The sequence below is a fragment of the Mustela lutreola genome, chromosome 5, assembly GCF_030435805.1.
Source record: "Mustela lutreola isolate mMusLut2 chromosome 5, mMusLut2.pri, whole genome shotgun sequence".
In the NCBI taxonomy this organism is placed as follows: domain Eukaryota; kingdom Metazoa; phylum Chordata; class Mammalia; order Carnivora; family Mustelidae; genus Mustela; species Mustela lutreola.
This window is the reverse complement of record NC_081294.1, coordinates 7,748,041-7,773,899: the sequence shown is the minus strand read 5'-3', so window position 1 is coordinate 7,773,899 and position 25,859 is coordinate 7,748,041. Positions and strand designations below refer to the sequence as shown.

Here is a 25,859-nt window from a genome sequence, read left to right as displayed (position 1 = left end):
CATCTGCCACTGTAGCACCCAGCACTTTTCCTTTGTGGATAGTTGTGATGGCATCATTATTTATCTACCTGTTCTGTGTCTCTCTCACCAGCTAAACTGGGGGCAGGGACTGTGTCTGCTGTGTCTTCTCTATATCAGGGCTTTACTTGGTCCCGACCGCATGGCAGGGGTTCAGTGCCTCTTTGCTGAATAGAGACATAAGTGAAAATCTGGGGTGTGTGGTTCCTATGCCAGGGGGAGCTGTGATAGGAGCTAGAAGGTCAGAAACCAAGAATCTCTACATTCAGTAGTTTATGCCTGAGTGGCAGCATAAGGTGAGTGAATGTGAGCCCAGTGCATTTCTTCTCTTCGGTTATGCTTTATCCTGTTGGTACGTCTCTGCCACTCTGCAGTACCTCCCTAAGGAAATGAGTGTTACGAGCAGAGATTAGAGAAAAGCAGGAAGGGTCACTTTCTGTCTAGTGGATTGTGATACCGAGTGTGGCCCAATAAAGAAGATAACTGGTCTTTGTCTTTATCTGCAGTTGAGAGCACAGGACTTCAAAACCTTTGGAATTTCCTATGTGACGAGTATCTTTTGTTACTCCTTTTTTTTTTTTTTTTTTAAAGATTTTATTTATTTGACAGACAGAGATCACAAGTAGGCAGAGAAGCAGGCAGAGAGAGAGGAAGTGAAGCAGGCCCCCTGCTGAGCAGAGAGCCCGACATGGGACTCGATCCCAGGACCCTGAGATCATGACCCGAGCTGAAGGCAGTGGCCTAACCCACTGAGCCACCCAGGCGCCCCTTGTTACTCCTTTTTTTAAAAAATGCCTTTTAAAGTATTTTTTTTTTAGTTTTTGCTTTTGTTTGCATTTTTAGTTTTTTTTTATTATTAATATGTTCACTTAGCCAACATATAGTACATCATTAGTGTTTGATGTGATGTTCAATAATTCCTTAGTTGTGTGTAACACCCAGGGCTCATCACAACATGTGCCCTTCTTAATACCCATCACCAGGTCACCCCATTCCCCCACCCCCTCCCTTCTGTAATCTTCAGTTTGGTTCCTGGAGTCCAGAGTCTCTCATGGTTTGTCTCCCTCTTTGATTTCTTCCCATTCCGTTTTCCCTCCCTGCCCTATGGTCCTCTGTGCTATTCCTTATGTTCCACATGAATAAAACCATATGATAATTGTCTTTCTCCACTGGCTTATTTCACTCAGCATCATCCCCTCCAGTCCCATCCATATCAATGCAAGTGGTGGGTATTCATCCTTTCTGATGGCTGAGTAATATTCCATTATATGTATGCACCACATCTTCTTTATCCATTCATCTGCTGAAGGACATCTAGGCTCCTTCCACAGTTTGGCAATTGTGGACACTGCTGCTGTGTACATTGGGGAACATGTGCCCCTTCTTTTCACTACATCTGTATCTTTGGGGTATATACCTAGTAGCCTTTTGTTATTCTTAATGAGCCCTTTTCAACCACACTTGGAGTTTATGCTAACAAGATGACTCAAAGTGGGTCCTCAGATATAAGATGGGGGCTGGCCATGCCTGAAAGATCAGGCATCTGGAGAAGGAGAGGGGCTGGAGACAGTTCTGCCATGTGTCCAGTGATGGACTAAGACTCTGGACACCCCACGCAGGAGGAGCTTCCTGTTTGGAGAACACATTGATATGCTGTGGGGATGACATGCCCTGACTCCCTGGGGAGAGAGTAAGGGAGGTCTGCGTCTTGAACCCTCTCAGATTTTGCCCTATGCATCCCCCACATCTGGGTGTTTCCAAGTTTTGTCCTTTAATAAAACTTAAATAGTAAGAGCAGTGCTCTCTGTGAGTTCCTTGACTTGTTTTAAGGAACAAGGAGGGTCATGGGATCCTCCAAATTTATAGCCTAGTAGTGCAGGCAGCCCCCGGAACTTGCAACTGCTATCTGAAGTGGGATGGTCTTGTGCAGGTCTTGGTCCTTAACTCATGGGGTCTGCCCCAACTCTGGGGGATCAGCGTTGACTGAAAGCACCAAATGCAATGACAAGAGATCCAATTGGTGTCAGAGACTTGGTGTCAGGACAAGAAGAGAGAAGATTCAGGGCAACAATCCCAGCAGAGTTCCCTTCTTTTGGGGCCAGTACAGCTGTCCTGGGGAAGCCGTGGGGCACAGATGTTGGCTGACTCGTGGAAACGGAGCCTCAGCGCCCTGCCTTCCTAAGACAGGGGCCATCAGACGCTGAACTCTCAGGGGGGTTTGTAGGGCATGAGAGCAGAACAGCCCTGTGCCTCCAGATAGCAAGATCCCAGAGAGGACCTGCCTGTCCCATGAAACCCAGACGAAATCTCTCAGGTTTTATTGTAGACAGAAGCAGCCACCTGACCCTGGGGCTGCTGGGAGGGCATAGAAGTAGCAAGAAAGAGCCGATGTGCACACAAGGCAGACGGTCAGATCAGAAGGGGTTTTGGGGAACTGGGGGGTGTGGGTGGGCTGTAGGGAATGAACATTTTAACCACCAAGCAGTTTGCTCATATGAATATATGTCAACCCTGCATCTCCATCATTCTCTTGTTAACGTCTCTTAGTGCCTAGTATTTATATAATTTGTGTCAAAAACCAGAGACATGGAATCACATTTACATATGTATGTTATTACTTTGCAGTATGATTTTTTATGGCAGGCAGAGTTAGGGTCCCCCAAAGACGTCCATGTCTGAGTCCTTAGAAGTGGCGAATTTGTTACCCTAGACAACCAAAGGAACTCTGCAGGTGTGGTTTGGGTAAGGATTTTGAAATGGGAGATTATCCTGGCTTGTCTGGGTGGGTCCAGTGTAATCAAAGAGGTCCTATAAGAGGGAGGCAGGAGGATTAGTCAGAGAGGATATGACAACAGAAGCAGAGGTCAAAGTCAGAGAGAGATTTGAAGATGCTACATGGCTGGCTTTGATGATGGAGGGAGGGGTCGCAAGCCAAGGAATATAGATGGCGTAGAAGTTGAAGAAGGCAAAAAAAAAAAAAAAAAGAAAAGAAAAAAGAAAAAAAATCTCCTCTAGAGCTTCCAGAAAGAACACAGCTCTATGACATTTTGACTTGAGCCCAGGGAGACCCACGGTAACTTCTGATCTCCAGAACTGCAAGCTCATACCTCTATCATTGTTTTAAACCGCTAAGATGGCAGTCATTTGTTAAAGCAGGAAAAGGAAACTAAATCTTCCACTTAAAATATGTAACAAACATTCTCCATGTCCCCGGATATATTCCTTCAGCCTCATTTTTAATGACTCCCATGGTTTTCCATTTTGAAGCTGTATCATAATTTATTTTTAGATTTATTTATTTTTAACATCTTTATTTTATTTTTTTTTAACGTTCGAAGATTCATTGTATCATAATTTATTTACTGATCTCCTATGCTGGACATTTAGGTTGCTTTCAGTTTTTTTTTCTTTTCTTCTTTTTTGCTAAACACCATTGCAATTAATATCCCTGACATACGTCCTTCTGCACTTTCCTGAGATTTCCTTAGGATCGATCTCTAGAAGTGCAGTTCTAGGAAATGCACATTTTAGAGGTTTGTGACACACATCTGACATTTGATTTGGGGGTATGGAGGCTTCCCATATCCATTTGTTGGCGATGGGATCCTTTGCTTTCATTTATGAAAGTAGGTCTGCTGAAAGGGAACACCCCTTTATGTTTGGCTCAATCCTTTCTTCTTCCTTCTGTTCTCCACTGCAAAGAGGAGAAAAGGAAGAAGCTAATATAGTACCAGAAGGCTCTGATTTACCGAGAGCCCGTGGGGAGGGTCCGTCTGGGAGTACCTTGTAGGCAGCGAAGCCAACAGCTTGCGAGAGTTGAACCCTTGAGTCACCTCAAGGGTGACTCTACCGATGGATTCTCTATAATATTTGCTTCTGTGTGGACGTGTGTGTGCCCACCGACGACCGGGGCTGTATTCTGGGATGCTGAACCATTCTCCGTGGGCACATGGTGAATACTGAGTTGAGAGAGGTATGCTGTGAATTCCCAAGAGCATCTGTTATGCATGTTAATCACATCTCTAGACTCTATTATTTGAAAATACAGACACCAGTAGAGTTAATCAGGGACAATGGATTAATATGACAAGGGTATTGCACTGGGAAAAGTGATAATCAACCCAGAACTTGAACAGTTGGGGGTTTTAATTTGGAAATAAATGCCAAAGAGACACCCTTCTTTGCTTTGAAAATACTAAGGCGTACTCAACAGTGATTGGAATGCGAAGTAGAAGAGGGAAGATAAGGAAGAGGGGAGAGAGAAACTGGGAGAATGCATGAGGTTGGTAATTTGCCAGATAGATCTTAAACATGCTGATAGGAGTTCCGGTTCCCCCGGTGACGGTCCCAGCCTGTTACGACCCTGGTGCTGTGGACAAGCTCTTCGACTCTTTATTATTAATCACCTACATATAATGGAGTTAGCTGCTGTGCATGTTTAAGGAAATCACCATGGATAAACCCTCAAGGGACTGTTGACCACATACCAGAGAAAGTCTCTATTTATAGAAGCCAAACATCTGGAAAGAAGTCAAAACAAATCTGGAGATTTATCTTCATGTTGTAAAATACAAAGTTACTTTGGAATACCCAAATTTTGAATTTTACCATTTTCTTCTGCTTATTTGGGTGATTTGCCCCCAGTCGAAGAACCGTCCGTTTCCTTATGTCTCCTCCTTCGGCCAAGCAGGTGTGGAGGAACGGGGTGCCAGTACCCATGCCTGCTGGAACCCCTGTGTTAGGGCCTCTGTCAAACTAGCATGGCCTTTGTAGCTGAAAACAACATAAATGTACTCTTTCACAGTTGTGGAGGCCAGAAGCGAAAAGTCAAGGTGTCCGTAGGGTCATGCCCTCTGATGGCTTTAGGAGAGGAGCCTTCCTCACCTCTGCCAGTTTTGGAGGCTCCAGATATTCCTTGGCTTGTGGCCGTGTCCCGCCCACTCTCTGCCTCTGTCCTCACATCCCTCCTCCTCCTCTCCTGGTCTTCTCCTCTTCTGTCTTCCTTTAGGGACACTGTCGTTGAATGAAGAGTGCACCCCTGGGTAATCCAGGATGATCTTCTCTCCGGATCCTTAACTTAATTGCACTTGCAAAGATCCCTTTTCCAAATGAGGTCACATCTCAGGTAATAAGGGTGAGAATGTAGGGCATGCTTTTTTGGGGGCCATCACCTAACCCCATTGTACTCTGCTGTCCGCTGGAGGCGGATGTGGACAGAGTCGGTAGTGGCTGCCTGGTTGACTTGCCTGGGGAACTGAATACACAAGTGGACAATGGCCAGACCAAATATATAAAAATAGAACTCTGACCCATAGCCTGTAGCCACTTGCCCCTGAAACCAACCCATTATCTCCATAAGCAGCCCAGGAAGCCAGCCTGCTGTAAGTTAGACTTGTGGGAAGTCAGGCGCTATCTCTGGAGTCATCCAGGAAGCTAAGCAACAATCCTATAATTGTCAGCCCCAAATGGCCAGGACTTGATTAATAACTGACAGCTTCCCTAATTTTTGTTCTTACTCTGGCTTAGGACTAGCCAGAGAAGCCACACCAGTACATTTGGCCAATCGCACAGGATACCTGCTTCTACCTGGCCCTCCTCCAGCAGCCCCCTGCCAACTGCCCCCAGTCAGGGCACACGAGGCCTCCCCTAGTCCCCACCAGGAAGCTTTCCTGCTCTGCTGCCTGCCTTTGGGTCTCTGCCAAAATGCGAGTGATGGTGGCCAACTCCCGTGCTCTAGCAAGTTCCGGATAAATAGTCTGTGCTTTTTGTGTTTGGTTGGTTTTCATCTACTTCCACCTGCCTGTGCTCTTCTTCTGACTGTATCAAGCAAACATTCACTGTTGGGGGGTATCCTGCCTTTAATCCCCCTTCCGCACCTGAGTGGCTACCCATGCTGCTGAGAAAGAGCCGTGTCATGTTGGGAGACCAGGGTGCCGGTGGAGGGCAGGGCGGGAAGGTGTGCTCAGCAAAGGGCTGTGTGGTAGCGGGGCCACGAGGGACTCGAAACGGTAGGAACTAGGACAGGATGCCGGGAGACACCACAGAAAGCCTTCAAAACCCCACTCAGAAGCTATACTTATGCAAAGCTGCTTGTGTCTGCAACCCAAGCATTTTTAAGTCATGCTGTTTTTCAGATTCCTTTCTCTCTCTCTGGCCTTTCCCTAGTTACCCCAATGGTGTTGCACTTGGGATGGCCATCATTTGGTTTCTCCTACTCTGTAATTATGGGAAACGGACCGGAAGGCACACAGGAGGAAGACATTTTTCAGGCGGCCCTGACTGTGGAAGATTGGAAGGGAAGCCCGAGGGGCTAACCTGTGAAGAGAACGCGCTCCAGTGTGAGAGGTGTGAAGGCCACCTGCTTTCATACAAAGATCTCAGGGCTGCGAGGCAGATGGAGGGTGGCCGGGAACAAGGGGTCGACTTATAGGATGCTTGTAGTTCCCTTCCCTCCACTAATTCACATCCCGGTACTAGCCCGACGTTCACCCGATGAGACAATAATTCCCGGTGTCTGTATTTTTCACACGAAAACTCCTAGTTTTCAGGAGAAACATCTTAGGGTCAGTGGGACCATTGGCCCTAAGAGCCGCTAGGACAGATGGGAGCAGGGGTGTTTGGAGCTCAGCCCCTGCTCCGAGCCTTGCAAAGGTTTTCCCGAGCCTGGGGCAGCCCAAGGGGACCCTCCAGGTCCCGAGATCCCTTCCTCACGCCAACTCTCATGACACCCACCACATGTGTCAGTTTTGCATGTGGGACTCACGCCTGCATTTCACTTTAACAAATATTCTTCGCACTGGACATTTGGAAAACGTTGCAGCTGAGGGTCGTGGGGGGAGTAAGCTCGCAGCCGGCGGCTGGAGCGTCTCTCTTGCCGGGAACAGTCTGGCCTCGTCATCCTTGCTCTGCCCCTGCTTCGTGTCCGGAGGTATGGGGTGATGGTGCCCTGCTCTCCGCTGGCTCAAAGGTGTCTGGAGGCCTCCTCTCTCAGGCTGTGCTCGAACCACTGCTGATAATGGTGTGCAAATGAGCACACGCTTTATTGAAAGTTCTGTAGCATCCCTGGGGAGAAGATGTAAGGAATCCCGGTCCTCCGGAGGAAAAGCTGGCGCCGCACACTATTTAAAGGGCGCCCTGTGCGATGCTGGACGGGTCCGTCCGAAGGCTGGGTTTGAACTGCAGCTGGTGACACCCAGGCCTGAGGTCACCCGGCTCCCATGATGCCCTCTGTGAGCAGCTGCCTTTGGAATGCCAGTCGCTGTGTCTGATTGAGGAGCTTGTGGCCACGAACCGAAACTTGACTGTTTATAAAATGAGGATCGGACGGCAGCATGGGAATTCCTGCCCCAGAAGCAAGGAGGATCCAAAGGAAGACCTGGTCTGTACCGGTCCGCTCTGTGGATGCTGAGCCGGCGGGCGCAAGTGCTGACCGTGCAGCATGAGTGACTTGGGGCCACGGCCCCTGGGCAGCCCTGCGGCGCTGTAACAGGCAGGAGCTGGAGGAAGCCTCTAGCGTTATCCCATCAGGACGGGGGCAGGGGGTGGGGAGTATGAAGTGGGGGCTCCTTCCAGCTCTAAGTCAGGTGAATTTTTCCCCATTGGCCGCTGTAGCCATGACTACAGACTTCGCGATTTAAGACAGCACATGTGTATTCTGTTAGAGTCCCATGGATTACAGGAATCTGAACTGTGTCTCACCGGCTCAAATCAAGGTGTCGACAAGGGCTGGTTCCTCCTGGGGGCTCCAGGGGAGAATCTGTTCCTTGGCTCCTCCAGCGTGTAAGACCGCTCGTCCTCGGTTCTGTTTACGTGGCTGGGCCCACGTGGAGAACCTAGGTTTGTCTCTCCATCTCAAGATGTGCCGTCACATCTGCAGTGTTCTTTTGACGTATATGGCAACATACTCCCATGGTCCGGGGACTGCTGCGTGGACATCTGGGGGGCCGCTCGTCAGCTGCTGCACCAGGAAGTTCTCAGATGTCGGGAGGGGGATAGTTCAGCACGGATTCAGGTCTTGAGACTTGACCTAGGCCTTTGATTTTCAAAGTGTCTTGCTTCAGGAAACCTCCCCTCCCCTAGAACTGGAGCACAGGGAAGAAGAGGGTGCAGAAACCCCAGGCCGGCGATATCCTCGAGAAACAGCCAGAGTGACCAAAAGATGCTAGATGCTTTCCACCGTGGGCCCTGCCCTGGAGACAAGGCAAATGAGGGTGCAGACCAGGCTTGTCCCTGACCCTCTACGCTTGCAGGCAGGTCCCTGGGCGTTGGTTTTCTTGGCTGTGGCAGGAGTGTAATTCAAACTGCCAACACCCACAAAAGCCTTATTTTAATAATTTTATTTTACTTTGATTGTTCATTCTTTTTAAAAAGCATATCTATTGTTTCTTTCTAACAGTAATCACAATACCTGTCAAGGGCAGAATGTTTGAATAATTCAGAAATCCATAAATTAATCAGAGTCCTGCTGTCCAGGTATCTCTGCTCCAAAGGCAAGGCCTTCGTGTTTTCTAGGCAAATACGCATGTGCACGTACATGCGTAACTGTGACCAACCATTCTATAAGTGTATAATTATTTATTTATTTATTTTAAAGATTTTTTAAGAGATTTATTTGAAAGAGAGCACAGTAGAGGGGAGGGGCAGAGGGAGAAGCAGACTCCCCACGGAGCAGGGAGCCTGACGTGGGGCTTGATCCCAGGACCCTATGATCGTGACTTGAGCCAAAGGCAGATGCTTAAGCTACTGAGCCACCCAGACATCCCCATATAAAATATTTTTGCAGTAGTCTTTCAGATCCTATATGGGAAGAGATTTTGATTTATTAACTAGTGCAGTGTTCGTCCATGTGCCCACATCTTGGTGCTTTTCACACTACTTTTCCCTATGCTCAGGCTTCCCCGGAGGGGCGCTTCCACATTCTTCTTTGATGAATGCCATGGGCGGCGAGCCCTGCGCATATCCTACTACGCGAGTTTTGTAGATGGCTTTCAGAATTTATGAAGAGACAACAGTCTTTCAATTTTAACCTATTGATTTGCAAGAACTGGGCCTTTTGAAAGAGAAAAAGGTGTTTGAGATTCAGTGACGTGTCTTTGGCTGTATCAAAAGCTAAGGGAGTCTCTGTGTATAGATTGATAATGTTTATGCTATAAAAATGGATCTGGGGGAATGGAGAAGAAGCCACACTGGCCTGTCACATGCTGGATGAAGATTCAGTGCCGGTGCGGGTGGGTGCTAGGCGACTGGAGAGGACGGGAGTGGAAAGAGAGCTCTGTGGTCCAGGGAGTGAGGGGCGGGTCCCGGGCCAGGGATCTGGGTGTGCCCCGGAGAGGCCGACGATTCCATCCCACTGCAGTCTTGGAAACAGGCTCTGTCTACGTCTGCATCTCAGCTCTCGGGGGTGCTATAGAATTTCAGGCCACTTGGCTGATTCAATTCACTTCAAATTGATGGTTTCAAACTTTCGGTGAGTTCCCAAGTCTTCCCCCCAAACCTGTTTCTCTGCCCTGGGATACTTGCTCTCCATTCTCTGGAATAACTATTCCGTGCATCAGTTTTTCTCCTTAAATCTCCAGGTTCCTCTTCCTTCCCATCCCTCCCATGACCGGGTCATTAGCGAGGTGTCAGCTGTGAAAATAGAAGGAATGAGATGGAAGCATTCAATTTAGTACTGTCGCAGCTAGACACCTACAAGCCCTGAAGTACTTCTCCGTTCTCCATCCCCAGACTGGAGGCTGCCGTTCCTACTGTTTTGTCGAGGATTGAACTCCTGCATGTTTCTTTCCCTCCTTCCAATGTCATCCGTTTCTGCTGGATCATTTTTTGTAGCGTACAAACAAGCCGTGGTTTTATCTGATCCACCTAGATCATCTTTGACCCCCTTCTGCTGGAGTTAGTGCCCTATCGTTCTGCTCCATTTCACAGGAGGAATCCTCAACCTTGTAAGGACTATGGGCCTACGGTCTCTGTTTCCCATCTCAGACCCTTGAGATCTATTTTTTTAAAATTTTTATTTATTTTTTAATTTCTTTTCAGTGTTGCAGAATTCATAGTTTATGCACCACACCCAGTGCTCCATGCAATACATGCCCTTCACTATACCCACTGCCAGGCTCACCCAAACCCCCACCTCCCTCCCCTCCAACACCCTCAGTTTGTTTCTCAGAGTCCACAGTCTCTCATGGTTCATCTCCCACTCCCATTTCCCCCAACTCACTTCTCTCCATCTCCCCATGTCCTCCGTGTTATTCCTTATGCTCGTTTTTTACCCACTTTTATTTTGACTGGCTGTCTTCGAGGCCACCAGTAGTCTCCACATCCAGTCGGGACAGAGGATGACTCTTCTTTTGGAGGAGACACTGTCTACCAGAACCTCGTGCTCCAGGATTTCTTCTGACCTGACCTCTTTTCTTGCTCTTTCCCATCGCTCGTTCCATTGCTTCTCCCCAACTGCAACTATCTGAGGGCCCCTGGGCTCACGTTTACTCCCGGCTCTCTCTCTGCCCCTGAGTGGTCAGATTTGCTCTCATGACTCCCACATATAAGTCCCCAGCCCAGGTGTGTGCTGTGAACCTGACACCCCTACCTCCGACCATCGGCTTCATACTTCTGGTCTCACAGGCTTCCCAGAACTGCCATGTCCTCCTCCTGCTATCTTCCTTCCCTTCCATAGTCAGTAAATGTCACCCCTCCCCGCCAGCCAGCCACCGCGCTGCTCTCCCTCCCACCCCCCCTGCAAGCATCCATCCACCTTGCCATAGCCCATGTCAAGGTACAGTTCAAGTGCATTTGCTTTTCTCTTCCTCTGCCATCACTCCTTGTTCCAACCCTCTTGAATCTCACCAAGGCCACCGTGAGATGGCCGCCTTATGACTCTGACCCCTTTTCTTTTCTATTTCCTGTAGTAGTCGTCAGTGCCCATTTCGCTTCCCTTTACATTTAAAGTAAAACCCCAGCTCCCACACTCACGTCCAAGCGTCCTCTTGTGCACACCTGCCCCTGCCTCCCTTGCTGACTTGTTTTCTTCTGTCTAACGTATACTCAGTTCCAGCCGTGCTGGGACTCTCTTGCCCCAGGAGCATCGCACACATTCCTTCCTCTCCCCGAGACTTTTCAACCCCAGCACTGTTGACATTTGGGGCTGCATCGTTCTTTGTTGTGGGTCTGACATTTGCATTCTAGAGTATTCAGGAGTGTCCCTGGCTTCTACCAAGTGCACGTCAGTAGCATCCTGCCATGCCAAGTTGTGATCACTACAAATGTCTCCAGATGCTGTCAAAGGTCTCTGAATTGGCAGAATCACCCCTGACGGAGAGCCTTTGCTCTGCCTGAAACTCCACCCACCAGCCATCCCCTAACCTAGGGCCAGCGTTAACAAGACTTAACAATTGGGATAGCATAGGCTTCCACCAGTCAGAATATATGCTGGCCCCAAGCAGCCTTATCTTTGTCTGTAAAGGGAAGATACTGATAATCCTCACCTTGTAGGCTTGTTGTGAGAGCAAAGGAGTTTAAGTGGATCAAGTTCTTATCCCAGGGCCTGCCACGGAAGAAACGCTCCATGAGCCCCCGGTGTTCCCCTCGCCATCCCCTATTCAACTGGCTCATTACCGGCCCAGTCTGAAGCAGCCCTCCAACTCCGTTATTTTTTATGGCTGCTCTCTGGTTGTTTCTGTAGAACCCTTGCAGGTTGTAATTAATTTGTCGGCGTATCCATCTTTGTGTGTGCATTGATCTGCTACCTGACTTTCCGTGTAAATCCCACCGAGGCAAGTGCATCAAGGTAGTCGAACTGTTGGGACCGAGAACTCTCCACCCCTCTGATCTCACACAATACGGGGATTATTTCCTTTTCTCGAATGGCAGTTCCACATGAGTGTCTGGTGCCCAAGCAAGCCTTCCGTGGGCCTTGTGCGGCTCCTCCTTCCTCTGCCGGGGCTCACTGTGCCTGGACTTGGCAGATTTGGTTGGGGGGACAGATGGAGGATTTGACACGGAAGGTTTTCAGCGGACCTTGGCTGGGAGCACCCCACGGCACCCCTGGTTAGTGCTCAGGCACGTGACCACATAGCTGCAAGGCAGGCTGGGAAATGTAGTCTGGTGGTGTCCAGCAGAGGCAGGAAAGGGTGTGGGGAGCATCTGGTCAGTCTGTTTGCAGGCAGGCGTGCATCTGTAGGCTCAGCGTCAACAACAGTGGTGGGCACAGGGTTGATAATGCGTAAGTATTGTTGAATGAACCATTGAACCCATGAGTAGGCTTTAACCCGTGTAAATCTTTCCTGAGCATCTACATAGGAAGGGATGCACTTTTTTTCAGTGTGACTGTAGCCCTTACACGCTTTACTATGTGTTGGGAAGCTTGTGGAAGGATGATTTATAGTAACTGAGCACCCTGCTTAGCTCTGCGAGTAAGAGCCACCCAAAGCTTGGGAAGACCACCTGCTTCTCCATGTGGGGCCTCAGTTTCCCCATCGGCCCAGGGTCTCTCCTGGAGTGCACAGATGCCGTCTGGCTTTGTTTCAGATGGGAGCCATGGCCCAGGTTTGTATACAACAGAGACGTGAAATAAAAGCTTCTAGATTGATTTTCGGACCGGCGTCATTCCCTCTGCCTGCATGCTCCTCCCGGTCTGGCCTGCTCTACGGAAGATCCATCAGAAAGGACTGTTGACCAGGTGGACTGGAAAGACAAGAGAGTTGAAACACAGGTTGTCTCTCCCCACCCCCGGCAGGGGCTGGCAACAAATACTGTGGTTTACATCAGAATTACAGCAAACTCCTTGACAAGGCTTTGTTACATGGTTGCCAAATTTATGGGAAAAAAGTGTAGGATATCTGTTGCTTGGGACATACTATAAGTATGCAAAGAATTTGTTGCGAAGAATTTGTTGTTGTTCATTCGAAATTCTAAGCAGACTGGACACCAAATTTTATCTGGTAACCTTATTCACGTGGACGCTCAGTGTTTAGCACTGGCCTTGCTAAGAGTGTGTCTCCATTTCTGATGAGTCTGAACAGTGGCGGAACTGACCAGGTACTTCTGAGATGTGTGAGTGGTCAGAGGGTGTCCTCCTCCTCCCTGATCACATGTAAGTTGTTTCCTTGATGACGGCTTGGGTGTTCATTCTTGAGCTCCCTGCTTCTATTTCGGGGCTGGCGGGGCAGGTTCCCTGTCTGTCTTTATTTCCAGCCTGTCGGGCCTTTACTTCCAGCGTGAAGTAGAAGGGACTGTCTTGGCCTCCTGCTCATCTTACTTTCCACCTGACCAAAATTATTCATCCAAGCCTCTAATGATTGTATTTCCTTCTCCTTTATTAAAATTGGGGTCAACCTTAACATCTGTGAGCCATGTTCCGATTTAATTAAGATACACTTGGTTTAGTCCACAACCACTTATAAATTTTAATTAAACTGGATATATATTATACTGAATTATTTTACAGGAACCAGTGCATTTGATAAGAAATGTAATTATCTGTGTTTGAAATGCTATAGTTTTGTATTTTGAAATCCTGACTTTAAAAAGAAAAGCCATTTTAGGTCAACTTTCATCTTGAATAAGCATTGAGGAATGAGGCCATCTCTGGCTTTGATTTTAATTTGTATTAGTCTCCTTCCATTATTGGAAAATATTTCTTTGTTCATTCATTCAACATGGAGGGTCTATTTAGTACCAGGAACTATGCAAGTCATCATCATATCAGAAACTCAGGTTTGCAGATTTTTAATGGTTGTCTTTTGGCCTTGCCTTTTGTCTTCTTAGCCTTCATGAGTTGAGGTAGTTGTCCTCTAAGGTAAAAGGATGAGTATGAGTGTCTTACCACTGGTTCCTATGGTGAAGCCCTAAGCCCCAGTGTGATTGTATTTGGAGACAGGGCTTTTGGCAGGTAATTAAAGCAAAGTGAAGCCAAAGGCTAGGGTCTTAATCTGATGGGATTGGTGGTTTTATAAGAGGAAGAGGCATCAGAGATCTCTCTCTCCCATGCACACATCAAGGAAAGGCCAGGTGTACACACAGCAAACAAATATCTCCAGACCAGGAATGGATCTCTTACCAGAATCTAACCGTGCCAGCACCCTGATCTCAGACTTCTAGCCCCCAGGACTGCGTCGAAGAAATTTCTGTTGTGAAGCCATCCTGTCTGTGGTATTGTGTTGTGGTAGCCTGATCTGAGTAATAGAGTGAGCCTGAGTCGAATGTTTTGGATGCGTAGGATGTCTATGGGCCTTGGCACTCCAGCCTGGGAGGTGGGCTACTCTGTCTCCAGAGCAGTTTGCCCTTTGCTGTAATAAACTTCATGAAGTCAGCTACTCCGTGGTTCTCAGAACAGACGGACTCCATCACTAGAGTTCCTGGGACAACTCTTGAGGATGGAGCAAAGCTAACCAGCTTGTTCTTGGACTGACTCATGACCTTGACTTCGTGACATAGCATCTTGACTGATTGAACTTCACAGCCTAGACACTGGTGATTTACAACCTTCAAGTCCTCCATGAGAGACGATAAATGCAGAATTCAATTTATCAGCTCCTGCAGCTTCCATTCCATCAGGGGGAGTTTTTCCATTAGAAGAGGTAATAATACTTTCCTATTTTGTGTCCCATCGTGTCTCATATGTCAACAGCTTTCAGAACATTAAAAAAAATCTCAAGTTCAGCTTAATATTTGATGTGACTTTTACACTGCTGAGCCATGTCCTGCCCTAAAAGCCTGGTTCCTGTCTTTCCCTCAGAGGCTCACCTTCTGTACCTCTTTGATGCACTAAAAATGCTCTCTGCGGATCAATGGTGAGTACCAGCCCTCCAGACATAGAGCTGTGACAGAAAATCAATGTGCGGTGTGGACAGTTGAGGAGAACCTTAAATAATGTCTTAAAAGAATCTGCAGTCCTGGCTCCCGAAGCCCGTGGAGACTGCTGGGAGGGGTCACACCTGCGAACACGTGCATTCTTTCTTGGTGTGCAGGAGTTCATGAAACCAGCAGATGAGAACTACAGTCAAATCACAATTAAAAACGCATTTGGATTCATAGATGATTCTGACACTTTTTCCCCCTCCCGTCCCTATGGTGAGCATATTTAAAAAATACTGAACTTGGCACTTTCCTTAAGTCATGCTGAGACCTAACGCATGCATCTCATTTTCTTTCTAAAAGCAACACTTAGCAACTTTTACGGCTGGCATCATCTCGTGCCAAGAACAGTGAGGATGCTCCGGGGGGAGAACCAGCGGCTACTTTCTTCTGGTGTCGGTTGAGAAGGGAAGGGCTGAGTACCCCCATTTATTAGCTTCTCATTACAGCATCAAGCGTTATGAAATGGCCATCTGCGGAAGGATCGATGAAGGAGCCACAAGCCAATGCCTGCAATTCCTGAGATACTCCAAGATACCTGTAACAGCTCTGGATGCTGATTTTTTGCCAGGTCTGGATTTCTTCTGGTGGAGTATGCCTTGGATAACATCCTCTGAGGTTTTCCTGGCATAAAATGTATGCTCACACAACTTCTTAGGCCCCTGTCATTAAACAAGAATGAGCAGGTCTTGGAGGGTGTACTTTTCTCCATAGTTTTTGTAGCTGTGTTTGCTAAAACAACAACAACAGCAAAACCTATAAGGCTGCTCAGAAACTCAAAGGGCAGGACTGTGTCACTGAAGCACTGGAGCCACGAGAACTTCCCTGCGTGGCCCACCTAGCTTGCAGCTGTTGTGTGGTGTTGCAAAGCTGCCTGTGCTGTGCAACAGTGTGCTCTCCCGATTCAGTTTACAGGCATCCAGTGCTGAGAACTAGGTGTGAGATGTGCGTGGAGTGGGTGTGCCCATGTGGAAAGTGACAGGGACACGGGAGATGGCAAGGCAGAGGAGGAGATGCAGGCTGTTTGCCACAAGGGGGAGAGGAAGCATGGCTTATGGCGGGCAGAGGGGCATCTGGGAGCAGGTGAGGGGGATCTGGGAGCAGGTGGCTCTTTTTAGCACTCACTGGAAAGAAACAAGAGCTGTGAAGACATTTTTTTCCAATGGAGAAGTTGGAAAACACAAACATTTGTGACTCATAATCATTTAGGGAATGAAGAGCCTCAGGTCACACTGGACTTTGAAGACAGACCTCCCCCTCCCCCTCTTCCCTCCTCCCCCTCCCCTTCCCCCCTTCCTCTTTCTTCTTTTTTCTTTTTTAAGATTTTATTCATTTATTTGAGAGAGACAGTGAGAAACTGCAAGTGGAGGGGAGGGGCAGAGGGACGAGCGGACCCCTCACTGAGCAAGGAGCTTGATGTGAGGCTCTTTGCCAGGACCCCAAAATCATGAGCTGAACTAAAGTTAAAAGCTCACCCTCCTGAGTCACCCAGGTGCCCCTGAAGACGGACCTTCTGGTATTTCTTTCTAGGACACGATGGTTCAATTTAGGTTCTAGAGCTGCTCTGATCAATACAGCAGCCACTGGCCACATATGGTTGGTGTGAATTGTGTCAAATATGTGTTGGATTTCCAAGACATGATAAGAAAAAGTATTGAACTTCTTGATACTCAATTTTTAAAAAATATTGATTACATGTTAAAATGGTATTTTGGATATATTGGGTTAATGAAGTACATTATTAAAATTAATGTCAGTACAGCCTTCTAGTTATAAAACGAGTAAGTCATGGATATAATGTGCAGCATGGTGGCGAGTTAATAATACCATGGTGCATATTTGGAAGTGACTAAGAGAGTAGGTCTTACAGATTCTCATCACAAGAAAAATAGTTGTAACCATGTGTGGTGATGGACGTTAACTAGATTTACTGTGGTGGTTATGTCACAATATATCCGAATACCAAATCATTATGTTGTTAACCTGAGACTAACATAATGTTCTCAGTAAGAAAGTTAATTTCACCATGGCTTTTTGTTTATTTTTACTTTTACTTTTGTTTATTTTTACTTTAATTTTTTTCCTGGGCAGCACTGCTCCAGGTTATATAAAATAGATTAAGTTGAATGTCTCTTATGCACAATCACACCACAAAACAATTTAAGTTCCACAATTTAAAAAAATTCTGCCAATTTCTAAGTCACCTGGTTCCAGAGGGCTCAGCAAACATGTCACCCTGCTGACCAAACCCCCATTTGTCAATGTCCCCCGTGAAACAGGTTGTCTGGAATTGTAGGTAATGATGGCTGACATGGTCGAGAAACGGCTCAGGGGAAGTAAATAGTATGAGGGCTTGGAATCTGCATGGCAAGATCAGGGTTGCTCCCAGTCTGATACAGTTCGTGATCTTTTCAGGGTGACTTTGCTGTGAGATGGTCTGAGGTCTGACTTGGATCTGACCCTCTAACAATAGGATGGCCCCCAGGTAGATGGAAGCAAGAGTCACAGACCCCCAAGCCCAGTACTCATAACTCCCCCACCCCTGCTCCTGGTGATCCAGATAGTGCCCTCATTCTAATAGCAATCTGATCGGAGGCTCAGTTGGGGGCTCTCCCATCTGCCCCTGGGAGAGATGATTAGTGCAAATGATTGCCCTGGTTATATAAACAAGCGATGCTGCATTTTTAACCACTGAGCTTCCGGAATTTGTAACTCAGGTGCCTCGAAAGCCACGCAGGGCAAGTTCCACGGTCCCTGTTCTCTGGGCTTCCAATCCCTTGACACGCAGTGTAAGCAGATTGTTGGCTCCCGACTCGCACTAAGCCGTACTTGAGCTGTGGTAGGTGATGTCAGTGTGTTTTAGTGGATAGGAAATCCAGGCTCTCAGAATATTCTAGAGGCTTGTATTTGTTTAGTTCAGGTGGCCGGTGAAGGGGTCATGAGCAGGACTAGAGAAATGGCTCCTCATGTTCGGGAGTCTAGCTGTGCTGCGCCCCAATCGCATCCAACACCCTCTGTTGACTGGCAGTTGGGCAGATGGGAGCGGGGGTTGGGGTGGGGGCGGGGCTGCAGGAAGGGGGGGTGGGGAAGAAAGGAGGCATTGAGAGAACAGTGCTCTCCCTCTTCTCCCTGGGACCACTTCTCAGCACATCACCTGTTCAATCTTGGGAAATACTGTCAAAACGGAAAAGTTTCTTTTGACCAGTGGAGGGGTATGTGTGTGTGTGTTTTCATCATTTTAATTGGCTAAAGCTAATCTCTTTAAACCTTTATTTAGAGAAAATCCTTGATATCTGATATATACATACTTGAAAATCTTGCCCCAAGGAAGTAGTGCTTTAATCTTTCATGAGTCATCATTCAGAATCCAGCAAATACTCTGCTGGTCAAGTACTCTCAGATGCGTGTCCAAAAGATACCTCTATTTGGTGAACCACTTTGGGGTTTTCCTGCTTCTCCCTTGAGTGCCTGCCCCTTCCTCATCTGGGGCCACATTGTGCGGATTACCCTTCTCCCTCAATACTTCTTCAGCCACCACTAGCATCTTAGCAGACTGCACACCGTCCTCACAGAGGCACTGTGGGAGCCTTGTGGCGAAAGGTGCTTTGTAAAAAAAATAATGGTCCCTAAACAGAAGATCATTATTGCTAGATCAGCTTCTCTCTCCCAGACTGATTATTTCGGTCTTGCAAAGACTCGCATTTGCCATCTGCTGGCCCAATTACCTAAATGATTCAAATTCTCTGAAACCTGGTCACACAGCTCCTCATTCTTCCCAACTCCTCTTTGAGGGCTGCTGGCAGATTTGAGAACCCCGGGGTGCAGATCCTTGTTGGAACCACTTAGCGTTATAGTAGGCAAGAGCCCCCCCCCCCCCCAAGGTAGCCTCATGACCCTCTTGCTGCGATGGTGGTCTTGCTTAGTTTCTAATCTACCTCATGCCTCATTTGTATCATCTGTTTTGTCCTTATCATCTTGCTCTTGAAAGCATACAAGGAGTCTTTGGGGGAAAGTCAAAGAAAGCTGCATGATGCCTGCTTTCTATATATTTCTTTATTAACTTGGTTGAAGGTTGGATAACTTTTGGCCTTTGGGCCATATTGTCTAAAAACGAAATTCCAAAAAGTTAGTTGAGGATGATCTGTTTTATGTTTGGACTCTCTTGGTTCACCCGTTTTACCCCCATGTTATTTATTGTATTGTCTTTAAAAACTATCCTCTTTCTAGATTACCTCTGTAACTGAACTTTAAATTTATGTTCTAAATTTTTGTGACTTGTTGAATTTACCATTTCATGTGTATATATGTTGTTTAAATCAATCTGAGTTAAACTTGAAGTGGCAGGGGAAGGATGGAGTCATGGTGCAAGCCAAGGGACCCCTGCTGTTAGCACCGGGCGTAGGGAGAGGCAATGGTACCAGGCATGTGCGTATTGGCTTTTCCAGCATCTCATTAACTCTGAACATAGACATTACCAGGGACTCTCTGTTTCTTGATGCTATTCTATTCCTGACTCTGCCTTACTTGTTAATATAAAAGAGTGATTTCAAATCAAAGGAAAGAAATCATTTATGATTCCATGCTATAGGCCGGTTGAAGGTTATGGAAGACACGCACGGAGCCACAAATACATACAACCACGTGTTCCCCTCCCGTAGTCAAATAACAGGGAAAGCCTTGAAGATCAGTTCAAGATATCAAAATACTCGATAACTAATCAGAGTATTAGTTGTGTAAATAGTAATTACCGCAGGAAATCTGAGAAGAGAGAGATCCCTTTTAAAGAATAAATTTTTCGAAACAAAAATGCCTTTTGTTTCTTCTGTGCTTGTAGACATAATACATCCTCATAAACAGGACACAAAGATGAAGTCATCTATGACCTCTATGTAGAAATTACTGCCATTGACCAATTTAGAATATAGGCTTCTAGGTTTTTTGTTCCATTATAATTTATTAGTTATTGTTTGCTTTAGAAGAAACCATCCCAAAGCTCAGTAGCTTGAAATACTAAGCATTTATTTATTTATTATTTATTGTTGTTAGCAATTATGTAGCTCATGGTTCTTCAGGTTGGCCATTGTGCTGGGTTCAGTTGGGGCGTTCTGGCGCGGTAGTCTCCCATGACCTCACCATCAGCTGGTGGACTGGCCTTGACCAGCCCAGGTGGGACATCTGGGGCCTTTCTTCAGTGGTCTCTCCTTATTCCAGCAGCCTACCCTGGGCTGGTTCACACAGTGGCATTGGTTTTCAGGAACAGCAGAAAGGCAAAGACCAACAAGCAAATATGTTTCAAGTCTGTGGTTCTATCGTATCTGCTATTGATCCATGGGTAAAAATCACGTGAAATGGCTAAGCATACCGAGAGTCAGCATGAGAGGGATTCTGGAAGAGCATGGAAACAGGGAGGCATGAACATTCAGTTGGGGCATACTTCTGTCAGCGCACCACAACTGAATCTATCCGGTTGTAATATTTTAACAACATGAGATTCTATTGTCCATGGTGTGTTAATCAGGGGTGGCTGGAGAAACAGAGCCAATACAATGTATTTATATCTGTCTGTGTCTGTATAAGAGAGTTAGCAAGAGATATATCAATATAGATAGACACATAGAATCATGTTTATTATAAGGACTTGTCTCATGCATTGTGGAGTCTGGGGGGTCTTGAGATCTATCTGTAGGATGAATTGGCAAACAGGAGACTTGGGAGGGCTGATGGCTTAGTTCCATGTGAGTCTGAAGACCTGAGGACCAGGAGGGCCAGTAAGAGAGCTCTAGTCCTGAGGCCAGCAGGCTCAAAATAAGGGAGAGCTGATGTTTCAATTTGAGTCCAAAGGCAGGAAACAAAGTCTCCATTTGAAGGCAGTCAGGTGGGAAGAATTTTCTCCTACCAGCGGTGATTCAGCATTTTTTGTGCTATTCGGGGGTTTAGCTGACTGAATAGGCCCACTCACATTAGGGAGGGCACTCGGCATTTTATTAGATCTGTTGATTTAAATGTTATTCTCATCCGAAATAAAATAAAACAAAACAACAAAAACAGTCTCCTAGACTCAGAAACATGCAAAATAAGGTTTAGCCAAATATTTGGGCACACTGTGGCCCAGTCGACTCATAGAATTAACCATTACACATGGTGTTGTGAATCCTGGTTTGTTTTTGTTTTTGTTTTTGTTTCTGAGTTTAAATATATGTCATGGACATTTTTTCATGTCAGTAAATATAGATGAACATCATCATTTTTGATGGCTGCATAGTATTATTCTTTGATTCACATCATTTATTTCCATTTTCTTGACAAATACTTGAGTTCTGGCTCACATTTTACTACTCTATTTGCATAACGAAGTTTGATCCATATCGCTAAGTTGTCCTCCAAATTATTTGTACCATCTCACCAGCAAGCATAGGACTGACTGTAACACCTTCGGCAACACAAAATGTTTATTCATTCGGTAGGTTGAGTGTCTACCATGTACTAGACATTGTGCAAGGAGCAAGATGTTCAGTAGTGAGCAGAGCAGTGAGGGCCCTGGCCTCTGGAGACGTCCGTTCTATGGGGAGAGACACAGAGTGAACATATAAAAGCAGAGCTCGGCAAGGCACCCACAGCCTGTGTGAGGTGAGTGAAGGGAGTACATGATGTAATATGATACAAGCATAAAGGAGTAGAGGTGATTACTGTAGACAAGGCTGTTTCATTACTGCCGACCTATTAGACAGAAGGAGAACTCGCTTTAGGTTTGAGAGAGATAGGAAGGCATTATGAAGATGGGATTTGAATGGGATCTCAAAGTACACAAAATGGATTTGGCCTGGACATTTGGCATGAAGCATTCTGGAAGTTTTGCAAGACCACAGTTGTCGGGGTGGAAAAACTCAGGAGTCAGTGAGGGGAAATGGTCCCATCGGTCCCTTAAACCAGTTTCCAAGAACTCAAGTGGGTATGGTTTCCAGGGCATACTGAAGGCCAAACTGTCTCCATAGTCTAGTATTGCCATTCTAGGTAAAGGAAAATCTGTGTAGATTGAATTACCAGCACCTGATTGTACCTTGTCTTTCTTTTTCCAGTGCTGTTTGACGATTTGATCTGACTAATCTGAATTTGCGGGCGTGTATTGCATGGAGTACTGGGTTTGATGCATAAACAATGAATCTTGGAACACTGAAAAAATAAAATAAACTTTAAATATCCAAAAAAAAGTCACAGTGTTTGTAATCACCTGATATTTCATTTTTCAAAGAACAACTGTTTTTCAAAAAACTCTTCCTGTGATTAAGCTACAGTACCACCAGGAGGCAGTATTGGGATAACCGCTGGCCCAAACACAGTATAAATCATCCTATGGAGAGTACAAGAAATCGGCAGTTCATGATCTTATAAAAGCTAATCTTACTTGTTTAAATTTGAGTTTAACAGGAACCTCAAATGAGTAATTACCTTGGAGTGTCTTTGGAAAATGAGTAAAAGTCTAAGCTGCCATTTGGTGGCTAATTTTTCTTATTATCAATGTGTTTTATAGTGATTGTGATTAAAATGCTATTTTGTTATTCACCATGAAGATCTCATAATAAAAGCCCAATGAGTGCTCATGGCAGACCTGCTTTTCAGATTGGCAGTGGCCTCAGGCTGACCAAGGCTGCTGTCCACGTGGAAGGTCTGGACGTCTGCTCATCTGTAACAACAAGTTTGGGTTTTCCAAGTAGCAAAGCCCTGAAGGAAAAATAAATCTGTAATATGCTTTGCCTGTATGTATGCAATGTCCTTAGAGATTTCCCAATTACAAGTTTTCTGAGTTTCCCTCTTTATTTTATTTTGCTTTTAGAAGAGATCGTGACTCATTTCAGCTTCTGGTATCCCCTTGCTTATTTCTCTTCTTTAACTACAACCAAGCGTAACCTGATTTGCATTGATGCTTGTTTCCTTCTCCAATAAGCTGCAGCAAAAGCTTAATATAGAAGTATCGGGTAGTCAGAAAGGTACTTTTAAAAAACTGTTTATATATAGATATCTGTATATCTATATTTTTTTTAGAACTTTTTTAAAGGTTTTATTTATTCATTTGACAGAGAGAGAAAGCGATCACAAGCAGGCAGAGAGGCAGGCAGAGAGAGAGAGAGAGAGGGGGAAGCAGGCTCCCTGCTGAGCAGAGAGCCCGATGCGGGACTCTATCCCAGGACCCTGAGATCATGACCTGAGCCGAAGGCAGAGGCTTAACCCACGGAGTCACCCAGGGGCCCTAAAAAACTGTTTTTGTTCAGAGACGACTGTATTCTTATGTAGAGCAGACCATTTGAACAAAATTAAAGTATGCTTTTGAGAAAGAAGTTAAAACTGGATTTTATCACAATCATTTCAAAGAGTTAGTATCACCAACTGACTCTTCTGAACTTCCAGTGTGTACCGAGCTGATGGCAAGAAGCTGGGGATCAAAGTGGGTTTTGGTAGCAAGAGGAGCATTTGTCACAACAACTGAAGGAGGATGCGGGGCCATTCCCCACAGTGCCAGGGGGATGGGACCCAGCGGAGCAAAGAGAGGGCGTCCTTCGGGCTGGCTGGATGTGATTGAGCTGTTGTGTGACTCAATTTCCTCCAGACATGCAGCTTTCATTTCCTCAAGACACAGGTTTGCCTGGGCCACTGGCTGGCTCACTTTGGTCTCGGGTGGGTTACTGGGATCCCACGAGAGCTGACTGACAAAAATAGGTGGTGGAGGGGCCCTGGGTGGCTCAGGGGGTTAAAGCCTCTGCCTTCTGCTCAGGTCAGATCCCAGGGTCCTGGGATCGAGCCCCGCATCGATTAGGCTCTCTGCTCGGCGGGGAGCCTGCTTCCTCCTCTCTCTCTGCCAGCTTCTCTGCCTCCTTGTGATCTCTGTCTGTCAAATAAATAGGTAGAATCTTAAAAAAAAAAAAAAATAGGTGGTGGACCAGATTTGGTGCACGAGCCCACCTCCCGATAAAACACGAACCCGTCTGCCTACTATGAAGGACTCTCTGTCTATTGGTCCTACCCCATACCCAGCTTCATCTCCTACTGTGGCACGCAGGTCCTACCCACCCCATGTGGCTGCTTCTGACCCATCTCGACCCTTCTGTCTGTTTCTGCTGCCTCTGCTTGTCCAAGCTGCAGCCTCCTTCCTGGACGAGCCATCCCAGACCTCCTCCAGAATAAAGGCGTCGAAGAAAGCTCACATCATGCATTTCCACCACTCAGGTGGGACAATACCTCCCACCCCTTTTTTCCCCCATTCTTCCAACTTCTGAGCTGCAGACTCTGTCTTATCAGCAGACCTGGGTGCTGGTGGTCCTGGGCGGGCCCTGTGCCCAGAAGGGCTGAGCAGTGAGCCGGGCGGCCCCGCGGCCTGACATCCCATCGAGGTTCCCACACTGCTGGGGCCGTGTGCATTACTGACCCGGTTCAAGAAGCCATTCCAAAGACACCATTCCACAGAAAGGAAAATCAATAAGTAATTTCTATCCCCCCGTGTAGCGCCGTGGGTGACAAGGACAGTACACACCCACCCACGACGGTGAGGGAGTGTGCCTGGAGGGAAAGGCTGCGCTGTGCCCTGCTCTAAATGAAAATCAAGACAAATGGTGGAGGCGAAGGAGGCCAGGATGGAGAGAGGCTGATGTGTGGGGAGCCATTTTTCACAGGCATTTAATTTTAGTTCACCTAGGCACTTTGCACCAGGGCGTGTGTTGGCGGAGCTATAATTCTATTTACGGATGGACAACATGAACTATTTTTCAGGGTGAAGGGCGAGGCTCAAATCTCTTGGATCTGAATCTGTCCCGGGGCCTCCTCATCTTTCCCAGTTTGGAGAGCCCTCTGCAGAAATTGCAAGTAAGTGATGAAATGTGAGCACCGCCGCCGGAAGAGAATCCCTCCTGTGCTTTCGAAGTGGAGCTCACCGCAACCGCCATCCATCATTTCTTGCTTCCAGAGCGCGGCCACCGAAATGGAGCTGATTCAGCGCAGTTTGAGGAAACAGTAGCAACATCACATTAAAGAAGCCTCGTGGTTTTATGGCTGATAGATGCTCATTTCTTTGGTGCTTTCTGAAATAAATATTGTAGACAAAGCTCTTTAATCTCTTCTTTCAATGAGCGGAATGCTCTTTGGTCCCCAAATGTTTCTTAGTACTTCGGCTAGAGGCTATTCTAGATACAGCTGACCCTTGAACAGTGAGACGGGGCAGGGGGAGAGGAATGGGGGACACAGACAACACCCCCCACCAATTCCTTGCAGTGGAAAATCTGCCTGGAACTTTTGACTTTCTCAAAACTTAGCTATGAAGAGCCTACTGTTGACCAGAAGCTTTCCTAATGAACTGTCGACTAACACATGTTTTGTATTATATTTGTCTTATATTCTTACAATAAAATCAGCTAGAAAAAAGAAACTATTATGAAGAAAATCCTCAGGAAGAGAAAATACATTTGCAGCTCTGTTCTGGAGTTAGCAGAAAAAATCTGCTTCTTCGTGGACCTGGACAGTTCAATCCTGTGTTATTTCGGAGGAAACTATAAATGTCCCTAAGGGCTTCAAACATTTTTGACAGTAGTAAACAGTACTTTTCTAGGCAAGGTAGTAAACTTGTTTTCTTCCTGACTTGCCTTTCCCAATAGGTGATGGAATGCAGATGTAGCAATAATGCCAATCATATCAAGATGATGAAGCAACAGAAAGGTTCTAGAAACAACCCTTCATCCATTAATAGAATTAATGGTCCCATTATGTCATCTAACAAGTTTTATTTTCCTCTGTGTGCTGAGAAGCATGAAATTATCATGTAAATAATGTCACATCTGTGCAAACATTTTGCAAGGTGCTCTCCAAATTCGAATTTAAGCTGTCATCTCTCTTTGTTTGTTAACTATTATAGTCCCTGAAGTTTTTTTTCCGCCTCACATGAGAACTGTAAATTGGTTTTTCATTTAACTCTACCGCCTATGTGTCAGGAATCTGTGTGTTTTGAAGGA

The 25,859-nt window shown here is 46.4% G+C and overlaps 1 protein-coding gene across 2 annotated transcripts in view; it reads left to right on the top strand.

The window, feature by feature from the left end:
• ATPSCKMT (ATP synthase c subunit lysine N-methyltransferase) overlaps positions 1-24,939 on the top strand; it is a 240,347-nt gene extending 215,408 nt beyond the window's left edge. The window contains exon 5 of one of the 2 annotated variants that reach the window (XM_059173650.1): positions 24,628-24,939. In XM_059173650.1, the coding sequence (XP_059029633.1) occupies positions 24,628-24,738 (111 nt within the window). In that variant the 3' untranslated portion in view covers positions 24,739-24,939. The remainder of the gene's footprint in view (positions 1-24,627) is intronic. The other variant, XM_059173646.1, reaches the window with a different exon arrangement.
• Positions 24,940-25,859: the final 920 nt, after the last annotated feature.